The sequence below is a fragment of the Peromyscus maniculatus genome, chromosome 12 (assembly GCF_049852395.1).
Source record: "Peromyscus maniculatus bairdii isolate BWxNUB_F1_BW_parent chromosome 12, HU_Pman_BW_mat_3.1, whole genome shotgun sequence".
NCBI classification, from domain to species: domain Eukaryota; kingdom Metazoa; phylum Chordata; class Mammalia; order Rodentia; family Cricetidae; genus Peromyscus; species Peromyscus maniculatus.
Genome location: NC_134863.1, coordinates 47,332,236 through 47,348,189, shown reverse-complemented (window position 1 = coordinate 47,348,189; position 15,954 = coordinate 47,332,236). Strand labels below are relative to the sequence as shown.

Below are 15,954 nucleotides of genomic sequence, written 5' to 3'. Positions count from 1 at the left end.
TGAAAAATTCCACAGTTGAAAACAGAGAGAACTTACATACCAGTAATTTCAATTTAGAGAACAAAAATCTCAACTGGGAAACAGTTTAACATTGAAAGACAATTAGCTGATTTCTACACTCACAGGCAGTTTCATATAAATTGACTAATGACCACAAAGCCTCTAGCAATTTTCCTATGAAAACACAGAAAGACCCTCACCTTCTAAACACTCCTTCTTATTGTCTAGCTTCTCATGGGCTTTTGCACGTCTAAAGAGAGCTTTCACATATTTGGGATTAAGTTCAACAGCCTTTGTACAATCTTGTGCCACCTCTTTCCATTTTTGCTGTAATTGAAAGCATGAAAAGAACAAAAAAAAAAAAGTTACATTGAAAACAGTTCAACAGAATTGAGTTTTCAAAACCTAACAGGCCAAGTGTTAAGAGCGCGCGCGCACGCGCGCGCACACACACACGAAATAAAGACACTGCACCAGATTTCTACAAATAGGCAATGAAGATATTTAGACTTTCTACCTGAGACCCACCTGTGTCTTTGTGCTCACAGCACATTTTCACTCCTGCTAAAACTGAGAAAAGTAGTCCCTTTTATCCTGGTGATCTGGATCCACACCTTCCCCATGCCAAGATCTTTACTCTTTCAGTTATTCCTTCTCTGCAAAAGTCCACCTCTCTTCTGAACCATCCCATGACATGGACACATGCCCAGACCTCGTTACTCTGCAGTTACTACCTACTTACCAGCAACCTGTCATCAGTTTGTCTCGCTGCCACTTGACTTGCTATCTACATTCCTGGCTGCTCCCTTTCAATTTATTTGGCTGAATTCCTTCCTTCTACTTGACTACATGCTACAATCTTCAAGGACTCACCTCTCTCTTCTCCTTGGGTGATTGTCTGGCTTTATTTTACATCTAAAATCAGGTGATCCACAAAGTTATCGCTAGCTGGGCTACCCCGCTAAATTACAAATGTGTGTTAAACTATCCACTTAGCTGTCTTGCTCCTTCTCCACCTTTATGGTATTAAATTCTTTTGTATTTACTTTTCATATCCAATGCAATAGCAAATCTTGCTGGTCTTCAGATTTCTTTTACATGCTGTCATCCCAACAACATGCTGTCATCCTTTCTGATGCAATATATTCTTGACAGAACAGAGGGAGAAATCTTTGATGATATTCCTCCCCTGCTAAAATCCCTTAAATACTTACTTCCACTGTACTCAGAATCAACTGCAAATTCATTTCGTTTCATTTATTCATCAGTTTCTTCAGCCAAGGTCTTGCTATGTAACCCATACTGGCCATCAACTCATGATCCTCTACCTCCCAAGTGCTAAGAATACAGGAATCTAGCATCACACTTAGCTCAAATGTAAACTTATTGCCTACCGGCTTTTCCTGATTTGGTCCCTGCTCATTTCCACTTTCATTTACTATACTCAGTAGACTTGACTTTTGTAAACACCAAATGCTCATCTCAGAGCATTTACATGTCTTGGTTCCTCTACTAACACCCTCTTCTCCACTGTTTAAATGCATCAATCCTCTCTGAAAGCATACAGTCCTACTACATAGTCTTTAATAAGAATGAACGATTTGGCTACACTGATATAAAAACTGTACGAGACACGACAGCAACAAAAGACATGGAACAAACAGCACGTGTAAAAGGATTTCATCTCTTTCTTCCCTTTGCATATTGTTGACAGAGAGACAGAAAGTTGAACAAATAGTCTCAAACTGTTGAGGAGGCCAGAATAACCATGAAATGTTAACCTTCTAAACTATCTGATTTTAATAAAAATTAAAATTTGTAGAATTTTGGTGTACAATTTTGGCTAGCAACACTGAAATGAAAAATTCTTATAATTTCAAAGTAACTTCAAAAAGTGCATTGGATCTGAGCAGAATTAACTGAGACGTTAAACAGATAAACAGGAAACACCAGAGTACATACCAACTGTTCAAAGGCAGCAGCTCTGTTCTGATAAAATGTAGAAAGGTCTACATTCTTCTCAGTAGGGCACAAACTAATAGCTTCAGTATAGCACTGGATAGCTTGTTCATATTTTCCTGCTTTGAAATATTTGTTGCCTTTGTTTTTAGCTGCTTGGGCTCTATCCAGAGAATTCTGAAATGAGAGAAAACCATTATTAAGAACTGACATTCAAGAATAAATTCAGACCATAGTGATTAAACAAGCTGATGAAAGATGAGAAGATAGGATGGCTGTTTACAGTTTAAAACCACTCAGAGTTTTCTCCAAAAAGACTAACACGTTAAATATCATTTCTGCCAATGTTAGAAGTGACAGTGTTAATGTCTGCCAACCAAATGGCTATAAAGACATGTTTGTCAGCCAAAGTTATTTAAACCCCTTGTTTTGGAAAAATCTAGTCCCAGTGTATGAAAACCAGTAACCATAGCTGGGTATGGTAGCACAAACCTGTAATCCCAGCACTAGAAAGTATAAGGCAAGAGTTGAAGGCCAGTCTGGGCTAAAGAGCAAGACCCTATTCAAAAGCAAATAGCAACAACTAAATAAAAAAGAGGCCAATAGATCCTCAACTTCACATTTTGAGCAGCAGCAAGGATCCCTATATCAAGGCAGAAGGCATAGACAAAGGTAGGCTCCTGCTAACAAGAGAGTACCTAGCCTCTCTCAAAATGCTTATTATGTCTATCAGTTAAGACACTGTTAAGGCAACCATTGGCAGGTAAAGGGTAGTTATGACCAAAATGATGGGGTCATGCAGTTGATCCCTTATAACCCTCAGAGGATTTTGATAATGGCTTCAAACATTTTCTTTTTGGAGGTACTAGCAATCAAACCCAGGGCCTCTCACAGGCTAGCAAGCTTCCTGTTTACTCTTTGTTGCCCTTCTTTAGCATCTTATAGTTATAGGGTTTGTTTTTGTTTTTGTTTTTGTTTTTTCCAGTATAGTATACAAGGAAGGATTTGTAGGTAACTCAAACTATCTATTTCACATAGGGATATAACCTAGATAGTGTAAGCTGGACAGTACTAACAAGATATATATGCATTTTTTTTCCGAGACAGGGTCTCTTTATGTAGCTTTGAAGCGTGTCATGCAACTCACTCTGTAGACCAGGCTGGCCTCGAACCCACAGAGAATCCACCTGTCTCTGCCTCCTGAGTGCTGGGATTAAAGGCATGTGCCACCACTGCTCGGCAAATATATGTATTTTTAACACCAAGATGTGGGATAAAAGGAACCAAGAACACAAATCAATAGATGAGTGAAAATCTTTCATTTGTCAACAGATTTATTCATCTTCTAAAAGCTTTTCCAGTATAAGTCAAACAGCAATCATGAAACATATTTCAAGAATAAATAGGTTACATGAATGTCCCACCTGCAGCCAAGGCTTCATGTGTCCTAGGATAGCTATGAATACAGCTAAGAACAAAATTGTAATCTTACTTAGAACTTTGTGATATTTTTGGGGGGAGGGGGACACATCCATGGGACTATGAAAACATGCTGGAACCAACAAAAAAAAGACAAATAAACCAGGCATGGTAATGCACACCTTTAATCCCAGCACTCGAGAGGCAGAGGCAGGTAGATCTCTGAGTTGGAGGCCAACCCATTCTACAAAGTAAGTTCCAGAACAGCCAGGACTACATAGGGAAACCCTGTCTTGAAAAACAAAAAAAGAAAAGGAAAAGAAAAAAAAAAGAAAGAAAGAAAAGATAAAACAACAAATGAGAACCCCTGTGTGACATTAGGAGGACAACTATCAGGGTGACAGTTGGACAGTTTGCATTTGGGATAACCTCATTAATTGCCTTTCTCAACTAGAAAAAAGCACATGTCATATTGCATTAGGACTGTGTCATCCAGAAGGGAGGATGGGTCTCTTTCCAAAAAACCACAAAGGGAAATTGCTAACACTGAAAGAAAGCCAATGCATGCAAGAGAAGCACCTAACTCCAACAGAAAACTGCTATCTGATAAAGAAACAGTAGCAAGAGAAGGTAGTGGGGAGAAGTTGCTGGAGCTTGAACTCAGGGCCTCTTACATGCAGAGCACAAGTTCTACCACCAAAATACAAAACGCCTACAACCTACAGTTAGACATCTTGAAAAGAAAAAAAAATTAATATAATTAACATAATAGAGGGCCTATATTACAACAAGTACAGCTGAAGAACAAATTAAGTACAAGAAGGAATCAAGGAAACTTCCAGAATGCAATTGAGAACAGAGGATGGGGTGAGAAATTGGAAGGAAATAAGCAAATTTAGTTCCAAAATAGTTCCAACATCTATCTACCAAGGTTCCAAGGGAAAGACATAGTTAAAGAGGGTATAAAAAATTAGAAAAAAAAAAAAACCTACACATTTTTTAAAACATGTTATGCTGAAATTTATATAGCAAAAATGCCAAAGATGCTTAAGTAGAAAAGAAAATCAGGTTAACTACAAAAGAACAAATCAGGTACCACTGCCAAGATTAGGTCCTGACAAATAATTAACTATCACAAAGCTCTGAAGCAAGAATCTCAACTCAAAATTCTGTAATTTGACAAACGAGTGTTCGAAGTTAAATACAACATAGACAGACATGACACCACAGCTTTAGTACTAAAATGAACCTAGAGCAGGCGAATGGCCAATATATTGAAAGGCAGAAAGGATGGCACAAAAACAAAAAGTAAATATAGTAATAATCATTAATGATACTAATCAGTAATAAATGTGAATGGGTGAGTCTTTGATTAAGATTTTCAAGTTGTTTAAAAGTAAAACTAAACGCTGCCTAAATAAGATGAGTTAAAGCAAAATGACACAGAAACATTTAAGACAGGAAAAGTAAATACTATAAAAGGCACATATAACACAAAAGGCAGTATCTAAGGACCACTCTAAAAAGCTACAGATGGAATGTAACATAGTTCTATTGATAAAAGTACAATCTGCCCAAAAGTATAATTATTGATCTTTTTGCTTAATAAAACTTTAAAATAAACAATTTTGACTGTCTTCAATAGTACATAAAAACAAAAGAAAAGCATTATTTTATTTAGCACAGTAAATTTTCATTGTTTCTGAGTTACTGGAAGACTGTTCACTACCCTAAAACATAAGGGACTATGTAGAAAATAATGTGTATAACTATCAACACATTTTAGTTATTCCATATATTTGTTTTGTTTTTTGTTTTTCGAGACAGGGTTTCTCTGTGTAGCTTTGTTGCGCCTTTCCTGGAACTCACTTGGTAGCCCAGGCTGGCCTCGAACTCACAGAGATCAGCCTGCCTCTGCCTCCCGAGTGCTGGGATTAAAGGCGTGCGCCACCATCGCCTGGCCAGTTTTTCCATATTTTAACTAAAGACTTTCTGGTCATAGTACAGAACCCTGTTTCCTTAGCACAAACAGGCAATGAATTTCTCCTCCTAAATCACAAGAACTCAAGGAGAATCAGTTGGAGCTAGGACTGACAAATGAAGAGGATGGGGAGGAACCTGGAGAAAGGGATAAGAGATTTAAGAAAGGACAGCACTTTTCATTTAACAAAGTCTAAATGTGTGAAAATCAACAAACTAAATCTCAACTAACTACTTACTTTTTAATTTGTATTTATTTTTATGCATATGGTGTGTTGCATGCATGAATGTCCATGCACCACATGAGGCCAAAAAAAGGTATCAGATCTTCTGAACTGTGATAATATATGGTTATCAGTCACTGTATGGGTGCTGGGAATTGAACTCAGGTCCTCTTACAAGAGCAACAAGTATTCTTAACCTGAGCCACCTCTCCAGCCCCTCATTAAGTTTTATAACAATTTCCTTTTAAAATTATCCTGATTTCTTAAGTCTACTTAATGTCCTTATTGTACTACTGAAAATAAATGGTGGTCTGAAGACAGAGTTGAAAAAGAATCCAATTATAGAGACACACAATGAACTGGCAAACTCTTCTGAGAGGCACTTAACTACAGTGTATCACAATGTTCACCACCAGGCCTCACCTTCTGACTCCCTGGACTCCTATTATTTTCTGGCCCATAGCTTCTCTGCAATAAAGCTGCAGGGAAGAGACGGCAACACAGCAAGGGTAGTCATGAGAGGCTACCTTTTCCCACACGATGAACTTTATCAACAAACACTAGCCTTCTGCTATACCCAAAACTAGGCTTTTCAGGCAAAAATTAAATGTACTGGGGGAAAAGAAGACCACAATAGACCTTTTTTTAAATACAAGGGGTTTTAATTCCACCCCCACAGAAATCTTTTCATACTGTTTTTCAAAGGCATTTTCATTGTCCACGCTCTTGAGTTATATTAAATATCTTTAGAATTAAAGGCAGAAGTTAGGGGAGAAAACACCTCAAAACAATTCTGAAAGTGTATTTTCACAAATGAAGAATGAAGACAAGAAGATCTCAAACATAATGGGAACATCATGAGGAGCCAGTTCTATCTTTTCATGTAGTCTACTGGTCTATTCATAAGCTACTAAAGTTATTAAAAGAAAGGACAGCATCATTTAAACATTACTGGAAACAACTTGATTTTGGTAGTCTTTTCACGGTGCTATAAATTTTATAATTAAATTTTATGATAAGTTATTTCTCCTGAGTCTTTTATCACAATTAGTTTTATTACACACTGGTCGCATACATGCATGTTTGGCAAGCTTAAAGAACATTAATCTTGGTGACTCAGTTCACAGCGTGCATGCAGTATAAGATGACCTAAGTTTGGTCCTACATAAAAAGCCGGGCATGCTGGCACTTGTGTAATCCCGGAACCGGGCAGAGACAGGTGAATCCCTGGGGCTGCCTGGCTGGCCAGCCAGCTTAGTCTAATCAGAGCCCCTGGTCCCAGTGAGAGAACCTGTCTTAAGAAACAAGGTAGACCAACTTCTGAGACATACTACCCGAAGCTGACCTCTAACCTTCACACCCATGTGTGTGTGTCCATGCACACTCACAAACATTAATCATACCACATGCTAATCCCACTAGGGAAGCTCAGACAAGATCACCTGATACCAGCAGAATGGTGGTGGCCAGCCTGGCAACCTTGGGAAGACTTGTTTAATATTAAAACAAAGCTAAAACTCCCTCAGTCTCTCAGAGAATAGTATGAAGAGAATAAGTCTCATGTGTCTACTTTCCTCAAAGAAGGCAATACAAGGCCATAAATTTAATCTTTGGATATTGGAAAAGAATATAAATAAATTAAAGATGTTCCTTTCTCCTTGTTATGTCATACTACCAATTACTTAAAATTATAAAATTTAACATTTTCTGCCCCAGATTTGAGTAAGTTCCTTCTCCTCATAATGAATAATCACCAGCAGTTATGCCCATGTGATTCTAATAAATCAATCCAACAATTATCTGGATCCCAAACTGGAGGATCATGGAAATGATGCATGAAGCACATCAGTTATTGTCAAAATTGCTTATGAAATATTATATTTTGGTTGTGAGCCTAGCCTTTAACAGTCGAGCCATCTCTCCAGCCTGCTTATGAAAAATTCTTAAGAGCTTCATACTGAAGACATAATGCATAAAGCCCTGACAGAATTAAAAATATGCCCAAGGGAGGAGTTAAGCTCCATGGATCTGACTTAGGTACATGTTACTTCTATACTGTATGGTATAGCTGGCTTGTGTTTATGGAGGATGCTTTAGGAAATTAAGAATCTTCATCAACAGAGCAACTCTCACCCTATCTGCCCACTTGTCTACACATACAAGCCAAACAAACAAAAAACAAAAAACCCCAACCAACCAACCAACCAAAAACCAATGCTTATACTCTGGAACTAAACAAAGGAAACACTCAAGTATGATGCTCACTACAGACTTATTCCATTCCATGCAAATAGAAATCTCCAGCACAACCAGTTCTTTTTCTTTTTGCCAGGAAAGCACAATTTAGTTCATGCTGTCTGTGTGTGGCAGCCAGAAATTGATGTTGGGATATCTTCCTCAAATGCCTTTCTACCTTATTTTTTGAGATGGTGAGAACCGATCCTTATGGCAGTTTTGTCTAGACTGGCTGGCTAGTGAGCCTCTAGGATGCACATGCCTCTCTTCTCTCAATGCTAGGGTCTCCAACTGCCTTTTACGTGAGTACTAGGGATCTGAAATTGGGTCCTCAGACTTGATCAATAAGCACATTACTTTCTGAGCCATATCCCCAAGCTCTAAATTCATAACTACACATTTGTCCCTCCATGTTCACGGATTCAACAAACTGTGAAATGAAAATATTCAAGGAAGAAAAACCAAAAAAAAAAAAACAAAAAAACAAAAAACAAAAAATAACCCTTAACTGCTGTTGGCACATATTGATTAGGCCTCAAAAGATCTGTATCAGATCTTGAATCTGTACTACATATACACACTTTTGTTTTTATTATTCCAAAAATAGTAAGTAAATAACACTTACCTTGTATTAGGTATTACAGATAGATATATCAAGAAGACATCAGCATGAGTATGCATATAAAGTATGATGTATACTTTATACAAAAGTATCACACACACACACACACACACACACCCCAAACAAAACAAAACAAAACAAAAAAAACAAGGCACTCAAGTTTGGACATCCCTGGCATCAATCCTTTGTAGACAGAGACACAGCTATACAACAACCAAGAGGGAGGGAGGGAAGGAGGGAAGGAGGGAAGGAGGGAGGGAGGGAGGGAGGAAGGGAGGGAGGGAGAGAGACAGAGAGAGAGAGAGAGAGAGAGAGAGAGAGAGAGAGAGAGAAGGAAAGAAAGAAAGGAAGAAAGGAAGAAAGAAAGAAAGAGAAAATTAATAGACATAAAAATGTACAAGACACCAGAAAAGGACTGGAATCTAAAAACAAGTCTCTTGACATCATGAGTATGTTACAGAGTGTGTTCAAAGTGATATACAATTGGCAACAGCAAATTACTATAAATTCTTAACAAACATGTAAAATTATCTTGTAATTGTTTTTTTTTTTAAAGATTTATTTTTTTGGTGCTGGGCAGTGCATAGCTTTAATCCCAGTACTTGGGAGGCAGAGGTAGAGGGATCTCTGAGTCTGAGGCCAGCCTGGTCTACATAATCTTCCCAAGCAGCTATGACTATAGCTTTTTCTATATATTATTTCCTATGTAGTGGAGGATGACCCTGGACCTCTGATCCTCCTTCTTCTACCTCTTGAGTGCTACGATTACAAGCATGTATCACACCTGGCTTTATGCAGTGCTGGGGATCAAAGCTTTGTGTAAGCAAGCTAGCCACGCACTCTACCAACTAAGCCACAATGTCCAGACCTCTCCTGTGTTTCAATCATCTCTAGATTATTCGTTACCTAGTACAATGTAAGTGCTATGTAAATCATTACTGCGTTGTTATCTAGGGAATGGTCAGAAAATAATCTGTACATGTTCAATAGTTGTGCAAGTTTCTCTCCCCGCCCAAATATCTTTGTTCCTCCATTTGTTGAATTCATGAATAAAGGAAACATGGATAGAGCTGACGATAATAAAAATTTTTTAAAAAAGATAGTAGCTATTCAGTTGAAAAATGACAGCAGTGGGAATAGAGTAGTCAGGTATTTAAGACATGATGTAGAATATTCTGGTTTATTTTCTGATTAGACATGGAGAACACAAAAGTAGTAAAAAGAGGTTCTGCTTGGTACATTTTATGAGGCACAGTAATTAAGAAGAGGAGACTGAAACACTTGTGAGACAAATGAAGATTCCTTTTAAGTTAGACCTTGTGAGAAGTATGGTTAACATTCATGGAATTGGTAGAGTAATTAAGAATTCTCACAACAGAACCTTGAAGGTCATTAAAAGGAAAAAAGTAGAAGAGACTGGAAAGAATATTAACAATCAGTGATATTTTAAAAAAACAAAATAAAATCAGGGAAAATGTGTCCCATCAATAGAAAATGTTATTAAATGGCAGTTTAATTATTATTAGTGGTAAGAAAAGTATTAATTATAATAGGAGTGTCACAAGAAACCCATGTTAATTTCTTTAAAAAAATGACCAGAGCTAAACCTGAGAGTGTATGCCTTTAGTTCTAGTACTTGGGAAGCAGAATCAAGACAGTTCTCTGAGTCTGAGGGCCAGCCAGGCCTACACAGTGAGACATTGCTTTAAAAAAAAAAAAAAAAAAAAAAAATCAGAGAGAGAGACAGAGACAGAGAGAGGTGGTGGTGGAGGAGGAGACAGCATCCATGTTGGGTGGTTCACAAACACCTCTAACCTCAGCTCCAGGGAAATCTGATGCCTCTGGTCTCCAGGAGCACCTTCACTCAGGTGCACATAACCATACTTGCACACACACAAACACATAAGTAAAAATAAAAAAGACTAAAGAAATAAACTAGAAACATCATTTAGGAAAAGAGAATCATTTCATTTCAAGGAAGATTATGACAGCAAACAATCTTAACCCTTCACTAACATGTTTAAATACTATTCTGGCATAGATCTGTGGTTCCCTAATACTTTATGTGGTATAATATCTGTATGGCTAAAAATCTTGAATATCACAATGGCTACTTTCTCTTATCATTGGATTTAAAGCATAACTGAATACAAAATTATTATGAAATCAATAAATTTATGAAATCAACACCACTCTTAAACTAATGCATATTTATTAGTATATTAGGATACCAGGTTTAGTGTGTATTTGTTAGTCCTTTGAGGTTGATCAAATCTAGAGCGTGAAGTGTCATGAATAAAATAAGAAATCTTCCAATTTTGAAAATCTGTAATTCAAGTTTTGAAAAAACTACTGGAGCAACATGGAACACTGATAAATTTTACAACTGCTTAAATGGAATAAGGTTTCATACTTTACTTCAATCTTAGAAACTATCAACCATCAGATGTTTTCTTTAATGATATCTTGAAATTCTAGTTACTTAAAACCAACATGAATAGCTTTACATTTTTCTTCCAAGTTTTTGCTACCTCATAAAAGTGATAATTGGATATGGTCCACATCACACACATAAACATCCAATCCACTAGACAGAAACACTGTAATATCTCTAGTTCATTTTACATTTTGGGCAAACATAAGCCCTAAGACAAAACTAAACAGGCTTTCCATTCACTCTAATAGTAAACTCTGAACAGATACTTATTGATTCCTAATTCTCTTTAAAATGTAGTTATTTCTCAGCTGGAGAAATAACACAGCCTTAGAAACCTTCTAGTTTTCCTTCAGCTAAAACAAATGCTCATCTATTCAAATACAGAGCAAGTTCTCCAACCACAGGTAATATATAAATTAGGATGAACAGTCAGTTACATTCAGACATTCATAATGACACTAAGGAAATTCATTTTTAAAAGACAAAAATAGTCTTCAATATTTATTGTTACCAACAGTTAAAAGTATACATTTCAATTAGAAAATATGAAGATTTCAGGCGCCGGGCGTTGGTGGCGCCACGCCTTTAATCCCAGCACTCGGAGGCAGAGGCAGGCGGATCTCTGTGAATTCGAGGCCAGCCTGGGCTACCAAGTGAGCTCCAGGAAAGGCGCAAAGCTACACAGAGAAACCCTGTCTCGAAAAAAAAAAATAAAATAAAATAAAAAAATAAATAAAAAAATGAAGATTTCTAATGTTGCCTTGCTAAATAATAATCTAGTAATTCCAAGAACACATCTCTAAATTCTACCTGGTGCAGTAAGAAAATGGTATATGCAAGTGTTTTGCTCAGTTTTATTTTGGAGCAAACATAATAATCATTTTAAAGCAGTCCAAGTTACACAGAGAATTCAACAGAAGTCAGGTCAATCAAAATTATTCATTATAAAACTATAAACCACTTATAAAATACAAAAATCATTGGCTGTAGACAATGCTGCAAAACTGAAAAGAGAATTAAAGAAATCTAAATTCTAAAAGAGAATTTACTAATTCTTTCCAAACCAACAGTGAAAGGATGCCTGGAATAGGGGATGTGGCTCAAATTACAGTGTAATGCTAAAGCAGTTTCATATGTAAAACTCTTCATTTATTTTTTAATTGAGTGTGTGCTCACTTATGTGCACCCATGTACAGGTGTCCTCGAAGGCTGTAGATACTAGGTCCCTTGGAGCTGAATTACAGGCATGAACTGTCAGGCACTGGTGTTGGGAATCAAACTCCTGTCCTCTCTGCAAGAGCAATCAATATGCACTCTTAACTGTTAAGCTACTTCTCCAGGCCAGCTCCCTTATTTTTAATTTAATTATATTTATAATTACTACAGAACCAAGAACTCTTATGAAACTTTCATTTATCTCCTATTCCAGATTAAAATTAAATAGACATTTTGTACATGAAATTTTCACAGGTACAAAATTTCATACATACGGAAATGATGTATGACAATGGATAACCAAGTCAGAGAATGTTCTTGACAACCATCTTCACTGGCACTCACAATCAAACCAGAAACAAGCACTTAGAAGAGGCCTTTGCTAAAAATATGCTTGCAACTTCACTCTGGCCCAAAAGAATAAAAGCCTAACAGCCCAGCATTCATTTTGTGTCTGTCACATTCAGTCCAACTAAAGGCAGCGGTTTCATTGTCCTTAACCTTTTTCCGAGTCACCTTGGATTCCAGTAAGAACAAAACTTCAGAGGGCAGAGCACCCTTCAGATGAGGGTAATTATCCTGGAGTCCACACCCTGGAACACAGTAATCATCTTGTAGGAACCAAATTAATCCCCTTAGGAGCCCTTCACCCAGCCCTCCCACCTTGCAGGTTCAGATTGGAGACAAAGGTCAACCATATCACTTCTTGACCACAGCTGCTTAATTATACATATCTCTTGTCTGATTCCTTCTCTTCTTAAACCTTAAGTTCTTGTGAGCAGCCTAAAGACAAACTTGGGGGTTACTGGAATCTTCTATCTGTCCCTCTTTCCAGGCGGCCACACTAAATAAACCTCTGCTTTTTAGCACTACTTATCTCTGAAACTGGCTTCTTGGGGTTGGTAGTCCAGCACAGTTTGCACAGTCCAGTGCCCAGGCTTTCATCCTAAATGTTAAAACTTTGGTTTAACATTGTTATTGCTGGATGAAATAGAAGGGGCTTAATATTTTAATCCTCTTAGCCTACTAGGACGCCAGTGAGATAAAGTGGGCTCACCAATGCTCCACAGGCCAATCTAGAATGACATCTCAGTTCTTAAAGATCATGGTTCCCTCCAACATAGTAATTTCTAGTTAGAAATAGACTATTTCCCCATAGGAGAGAACAAACGGCTTTCTTTCGGAGCTCGTACAGTGAGTCACACACAGTAAGCACTACCTCTACAGTTATGTATCAGAACTTCTTCCGAAGCTCCTTACTAAAAAAATAAAATAAATAAAATGGGTCTTTAGTCAGGGTAGAATGAAAATGACTGTCATTCATTTAACTGTACACAATTTTTCTCATGACCATAAGTGTATATGGGTTGCACGTGTATAAAAGAATTTACTGAATTATTACTGGTAAGTCTCTCTGAACTCGATTTACTCTGGTAATACCACCATATAACTCCAGATCTAGATAAAGTCCCTTACCTCACTCAATCTCAGGCCATGCCAATTCTCCACACAGCTGTCAGATTTGTCAAAAAGATTTAATAGATCACCAGATCAAAGCAATTCATCACTCCAATGCTTGTTCTAACACCAGAGACTCTTCACCAGACATATCAGGCTTGGACACATGTATACATGCAAGTGAAGTAGAAAATTTTAAGATGCTTTCAGCCCAAGTATGTGTGTGTGTGTGGGGGGCGCGGACCACTAATTTACTCCTTAGAAACTGGCTTATTTCCTATATACAGAGCTACCTAACGAATTTTTCCAATTCTGTCCCGTGGTTGCTCAACTCCCCCTTCCAAAAGAGGAATGGCTCGTTAGTTATTAAACGGTTCTTAGTAAAGTTCTGGCCTTGGGGATCACAGGAACAAATCACGTCACAACTCCCATCGCTCGTGAAATTTGCCTTTCTCCGCTTAATAGAATTATTACACTGGTACGTGTTTCCCATCCCTACACCACTGGGTTAAGATAAATGCTGTGTCACTGAGAAGACGGGCAAAAGATTCTGCTGGACCCCAAAGGAAATGGCTAAAGAAAATCTCTAAGCTAGCCTGCCAGGAGCTGCCACCCCATTCCCGACAAAGGCAACCGGGAGCGACTCTCGGGTCCTCTGCGGCCACTCGGCGGTTTCCGACCGGTGGGAGGGCCCCTCACCCGCACCACGGGGCCACGGAAGGAAAAGCTGCATCCGCTCGTTTCCACCTCTGCGGCCCCGGGCGGCTCCTCACCATTTCCAGGGTGTCGCCAGAGCCGTCGGGGTGGCCGCTGCCCAGGGCCGGACTGGCCCTGCCCTCCGGGGTCTTCCGCTCGCTGTTGCGCTTCAGGCCGCTGGCGTCGCCCCGGCCTCCCGCCTCCTTGCGCCTTCGCCTCCGGCTCCACAGGTACATGGCCCCGGCACCCAGCAACAGGGGCGCCCCGATGGCCAGAGCCACGTGCCACCGCGGCAGGGTCCCCGAGCCCGAGCCGGGGCCCGCAGTCCCGCTGCCACCGCCCACTCCATTCCCAGAACCGGGCGCCGCCGCCGCCGCCGCCATCGCCGCCTCCATGGGCTTAGAGGCGGCCATGACGACTGTCCTCCGCCGCCGCCGCCGCCGCCGCGCCGGTCGCGGGCGCCACGGTCACCGGGCAGCGTGGGGAGGAAGCCGGGAGCGTGGAAGAAAGCAACGCGCGAGCGAGCACGCCAGGCAGCACGGGCGGACGACAGAGAAGGGCCAGAGGTCACCGGAAGCCCGGGGCATGCCGGGCTAGACCCGCCGCTGGGCCCGCCCCTCTGGAGTCGGTAGGGGAGAATCACTTCCGGGGTCAGGAGGCCGGGTCTGAGCCGGGCGTTCCGGGCAGCAGGGCTTCGCTTGTGCCTGGCGCCGGCTTACAATCCCTTGGTGACAGCCGACCTCTCCTCCTCCTCCTCCTCCTCCTCCAGGAGGGAAGGAAGGGGGCCCTATCGCCAGTGGAGCGAGGAGCGGGGCTGTACGCGGCGAGATCGGGGCTCAGGGATCCGCAGAGGGGCAGCAAACAGGAGCGTTGGGAGTGGGCGGGAGTGCAGAAGAACTGTGGAGGTCATTGGCCGGCAGGGTCGGGGGGCCCGGCCCTCCCCAGTTGATGGGTGGGTTTGGGGACCCGTGTGGGGGTTGTGGCTGTGTGTGAGGAAAAGGTGAGGACACTGTGCGGTGCAACCCGGCTTCATCTCGCTGCAGGATCCAGACTGTGGTTTGGACGCGTTTACAGTGACTGGGGCAAGGGCAGAGGGCAAAGGCTAGATGGGACCGGAGGGAGGGAGGTCGGCTGATGGAAGTGACCTGAGGGTGCCTGTGTGCTCCGGCTGCACGAGTTATAAAGGCGATGCGTCTGTTGGGAAGCTTTCGGAGTAGAGACTTTCCTCGCGGGCCCTGGATCCAGTCACCTTTACGCCTGTGTCTTAAGCGGAATTCCACCTGACATCCTAGCCCGTAGAACCTTCCCTGGAGCGCGTGTACCTGTCACAACACTCTGGTTTGCTCACTTATTTGAAATAGCTTTCTTAAACCTTCCTCCCTGGTTTCCAGAGTATATTTTAATTCAACTCTTTTATCTGTAATAACTTTGTCACATCTGTGTTTTCTTTCATGAACTCTGGGTCAGGTCTCAAAAAATGAACATTACATTGCAAGGTGTTTGGAATTCACATTATTTTCAAGAAGAAAAGACAAGTATGAATAAATAAATGTTTGTTCTGGACTATGGCTCTTCATTTCAGGTTTGAACACCCCTGTGTCAAAAAAAAAAATTATAGGCGGTCATTTGGCTTTTAAGTACCACGGGATGCTCAACATAACAGCATTACATGAATATGCCAAGGAGATGTGCCAACATGGACTGATTAA

The 15,954-nt window shown here is 40.3% G+C and overlaps 1 protein-coding gene across 1 annotated transcript in view; it reads right to left on the bottom strand.

The window, feature by feature from the left end:
- The window catches only part of Tomm70 (translocase of outer mitochondrial membrane 70), a 31,145-nt gene extending 16,346 nt beyond the window's left edge, over positions 1-14,799 (bottom strand). The window contains exons 1-3 of the mRNA XM_006995762.4: positions 14,323-14,799; positions 1,963-2,136; positions 201-327 (exon numbers count right to left, since the gene is read on the bottom strand). Of these exons, the coding sequence (XP_006995824.1) occupies positions 201-327; positions 1,963-2,136; positions 14,323-14,658 (637 nt within the window). The 5' untranslated portion in view covers positions 14,659-14,799. The remainder of the gene's footprint in view (positions 1-200; positions 328-1,962; positions 2,137-14,322) is intronic.
- Positions 14,800-15,954: the final 1,155 nt, after the last annotated feature.